Source organism: Panthera tigris, chromosome C2 (genome assembly GCF_018350195.1).
Source record: "Panthera tigris isolate Pti1 chromosome C2, P.tigris_Pti1_mat1.1, whole genome shotgun sequence".
NCBI lineage: Eukaryota > Metazoa > Chordata > Mammalia > Carnivora > Felidae > Panthera > Panthera tigris.
In genome coordinates this window covers 74,387,383-74,391,967 of record NC_056668.1, presented here as the reverse complement: position 1 = coordinate 74,391,967, position 4,585 = coordinate 74,387,383, and the positions used below count along the sequence as shown (strand labels likewise).

Genomic DNA, 4,585 nt, shown 5'->3' with positions numbered 1-4,585 from the left:
CTCTGACTGACTTTTTGTTGCTTAGCATAATACATTCTAGTTCCATACACATTATTGCAGATGGCAAGATTTCAAGTATTGATCACTCAGTGATACTCCATTGTGTGTGCGTGTGCACCCACACGTGTGTGTGTGTGTGTGTGTATACTACATCTTCATTATCCATTCATCAGTTGATGGATATTTGTGCTCTTTCCATAATTTTAGCTATTTTTGTTAGTGCTGCTATAAACATTGGGGTGCATGTGCCCCTTAAAATCAGCCTTTTTGTATCCCTTGGATAAATACCTAGTAGTGCAATTGCAGCATTGTAGGGTAGTACTCTATTTAAAATTTTTTGAGGAGCCTCCATACTGTTCTCCAGAGTGGCTACACCATTTTAAATGATTCTTGTTTGTGAAATCCAGATATCCCTCTAAATACACTATACTTCTTGTTTGAATCTTAGAATTAAATATAACTCCCTAGAAGTTTCCTAAATAAATAGATTATAATAGAACTGTTATTTCTTCTATTATGCTGAATGGGCTTCTAGTGAGACATCCAAGTACTAATTTTTTATAGCTATATCATAGTGGTAACTAAAAATTCAGCCATGACCAAATAAAGCACTTTAATTACTTTTTCACGCATAGCTACGAAGCCCAAGTCATTGATATCCCCACCTTGTAGTTTGAGAATAACTTTAAACACAAACTCAATACCGAGGCCTGTTACACCACATTGTCAATTTCTCTCTTACAATCAAATCTAGAAAACTTTTTGAATCTTGGTTCTGTCGCCTATATTGTTACCTTTCCCTCATAGTGGGGCATCAGTCACAGATTAGATAAGCTTGCCTTCATCCAAGCTGTTAACATAAATTTTGACTAAAGACCCGAAAGAGGCCAATAGGGCGTGATTTTTGATTTTCAATTTTAATCCTTTGAGTAGGGTTTGTGTGTGTGTGTGTGTGTGTGTGTGTTGTCTTTAAATTAAAGATGAGGAGTACATGCTGTTGTTTAAAATAATTCAGGGGCACCTGGGTGGCTCAGTTGGTTAAGCATCCAACTTTTGCTCAGGTCATGATCTCATGGTTCATGGGTTTGAGCCCTGCATTGAGCTCCATACTGGTGTGGAACCTGCTTGGGATTCTCTCTCTCCATCTCTCTCTGTCCCTCCCCCCACTCATGCTTTCTCTTTCTCTCAAAATAAATAAATAAACTTTAAAAATATATTAAAATAATTCAGACATTCCAAGAACCTGATTTTTCTTACTAATTCATCACATACTGTTTGGTTTTGTAATAGTAGCTCTCAAACAATTATCACTCCCCAAGTTTAATCAGACAAAGGGAGGATATTTCCAATACTAATTTCACTTACTATTTGCAAATTTCCCATAGTAAGTCCTGCCTCCTTGGATGTAAATGAACTCCTTATATTTTCACAGCACTTTCCACATTTCATATATGGCACTCGCAAAACTTTCAAATCAGAGGGGTTACGTGATACTGTTTTCAGGCAAACTAGCAAGGCCCCAAAAGGTGTCCACACTCGTGGTTAACAGCAGATCCTTGACTAAAGCCCAGACCTGTGGTCTTAGAGTCCAGGAATCCTTCACTGTTTCCCAGAAAACAAATTAATGAAGTGAAGAGCTCTCCTGTCAAAACTGTATCTTCCACACCAAGTAGCCCTTTCCTCCCCTGGAGCTGCTCCCAGTTGTAATGTTGACATTTAGTTGGCAGGCGTCAGTAAAGAGGGGGAGAGCACCAGTGGAAAGATTGGCTTTGCAACTCATGTGAACAAAGCATGTCTTGTGTCTCAGAGGCAGAATCAAGACCACCTTTAGAAAGCAAATGCAGCACGAATGGCCTAAGAGAACCCTGAATCAACGGCTGACATGCACACTGTGTGCCTCAATACATGCCTGGCTAAGGAGAGAGACCTATGCACCCCATGTGATTCAGAAAATTAAAGTACTAGGCTAAAGACTTTATAAATACATCACAGAGTTAGAGAAAAAATAAAGAGCGGCCAAAGATTTTCATGAACAGTCATCTACATGTTGGAAAAAAAAACATCAAAACTGGCACAGAGCTGTTTAGTAGTGAATACAGGTAAGCAGGTTTTAGTTCTTTGAATCCCTTCAAGATTTGAAGCATTATACCATTGTCCAGATCAGTGTGGTATGATAATAGAAGTCGCTGATGTGAACCATGTTTGTAATTGAAATTTCCTAGTGGACGCATTAAAGAAGTAAAAAGCAGATTAAATCAATTTTTATAACATATGTTATGTAACCCAACATATCCAAACTATCATTTCAAAGTGTAACCGATATAAAAATTATTGAGCTATTTTACTCTTTTTTCTTTCACTATCTTCAAAATCTGGTGTGTATGTTACACATAGAGCACATTTCACTTTTGTCCCACTATTTTGCTAGCATTCAAGAACCATGTATGACCAGGGACTGCCTTCTTGAACAGTGTAGGTGTACGTGAAATCACTTATTTTTATTAGGTTAACAAAGAAGGGTGTGGAGAGAGGGTGGGTGTGGATTTCCCACAGATCTCGTGGGGAACTGGAAGACCAAGCAGGAAACTGACACCCTTCTGCTATGTGACCCACATCTCATGGGCCCTTTCCGTCTCCAGTGTTCCATCTCTGTCTGGGCCCCCATTCTCCTCCTCTCCTTTCTCATTGCCTACCTGCAGACACTGTTGCAGTGTGAATAGCATGGAGTGTGAAGGGGGAAGAAGGGGGCTCGATTTCCAGCCTGTCCCTTGTAGACTGAAGACCTTTTACAAGTTACTTAACCTCTTTGATCTCAGATTTCTTTCTATGAAATAGGATTAAGTCCTTCATCACTGAATTCTAAGCTTCAATTAAAATAACAAATGTAAACTTGTCAATCCCAAACAGACCCTGCAGTTTCAAAGCTTTTAATGATTATTTTTCAAGATGGCTATATGTTTGGTAGAAGAGGCAGTAGGGAAAGAGAACTGGAGAAGTGAAAACTTTTTAAAATATATATATATACTTAATACCAGGCCACAATGTTCTCTTTTTTTAGTACTTAGTGCTTAAAACCTCTCTATACTTTTTTGCATAACTTCAACCCAAAGCACACCGAGCTTCAGTAATACAGATATACCAAAAACATAAGAATTAACAAAAAACTTTCAGGTTTTGCTTGAGTTTGTCCAAGTAGATGGAGACCCAGATGATGAGGGGGAGACCCCTTCCTGAGCACGATGTGGGATATACACTGAATACTCCACAAAATGTCTAAGAAGGAAAGTTCATTCTGTCCGATGCATATGGGGTTGGCAAGAACTCCATCATCTAGAAGACAGTCTTCTCAGCCCGTTCCCCAACTATAAAATTGTGCCCTTGGATCTCAAGGAGCCTTACAATAATTAAATCTCTGCAGTTCCTAAAGCCAGTACCACTACAGTTGCACCTACCCATAGCCTCAGATACTTTGAGAAGTCCGTACTCCAAAAAAGGGAAGACTCACCAGTTCATTCTCCTCTCCTTGGTTGAGCAGAGCCTGGTGGTCCTTCTTACTCTTCTCCTCCATCTAAACCAGACTTGTTAGGGTCCCTCCTGACTAACTCTTTGGGGAAAAGTCAAAGCTGCTTGAGAACTCAGTGAACTCAGTGAACTCAGAGCAGTCACTACTTGTCACTGCTTTCTCAGGTGCTTTTAAAATCTCTTACCACAATCCTCACCTATTAGGCTAACAAAGAAAAGAGAGGAAATACTCTCCTCAGCCACAGGATTGGGCCATTCATCTATCCGCTTAGTGTGTTTCTTTCCCCCCCCCCCCCGGTGTTTATTTGCTGATGTGAGATGTGATAGGCTCTAGACTTAAGTTGTTGAACCAGAAAGATTAATAATTTCGTTGCACTGCCCATAAGTATCTCAGCCAATGAATGAGAATGGCCACTTCACTAAAACCCCAAGGCAAAACGATTAACTAGTTAGAGATGAATAAAAACCCTGTGGAACTTCGGGATATGGATATGTTGGGGTGACAATGAGAATCTAAGGAAGGGGAGTTGGGTTCATGATGGAGAATGTAGCAATCATTTTGGAATCAGGAAAACTTGAACTCTTAGTACCTGCTCTACTGATGAGCTTGAGCAGATCACTTAAAATCTGAATTTTAGGTTTCTAATATATAAAGTGTCAAAAATAATTAAATAGTTGATATGACGATCTAAGATATTTGTAAAAAATCAACAATAGCACCTGTCACACTCAATAAAAGATAATCATCGTCACCATTATTGTAACTCTAATGAAGAAAAAAGAAGTTTCTAATAATAATCTGATTCCTTTCACTTTCTTTTTTTAGTTTGTAAAAAGTTTTCAGATAAGCATATAATGCAGGAGGAGCTAGAAAGGCTGATTATTGGGGATATCATCTAAATTTCCACAATTGTATAATTATCACTGAACTTGATATTTTTATCAAAAAATAGGTGCACTGGGATCCACTCAAAGTTTAAGTTGTTCATAAGAAAGAATTTTATCTTTTTTTTTTTCTTTTTATTGCATCTAATCCACTGAGCAAAATCCTTGCCACTTTGGC

The 4,585-nt window shown here is 38.6% G+C and overlaps 1 protein-coding gene across 1 annotated transcript in view; it reads right to left on the bottom strand.

Moving 5' to 3' along the window:
* Nucleotides 1–3,568, bottom strand: part of ATP13A5 (ATPase 13A5) — a 35,729-nt gene extending 32,161 nt beyond the window's left edge. Inside the window, exons 1-2 of the mRNA XM_042998340.1 lie at nucleotides 3,506–3,568; nucleotides 2,614–2,702 (exon numbers count right to left, since the gene is read on the bottom strand). Of these exons, the coding sequence (XP_042854274.1) occupies nucleotides 2,614–2,702; nucleotides 3,506–3,568 (152 nt within the window). The remainder of the gene's footprint in view (nucleotides 1–2,613; nucleotides 2,703–3,505) is intronic.
* Between the last annotated feature and the right edge of the window lie 1,017 nt (nucleotides 3,569–4,585).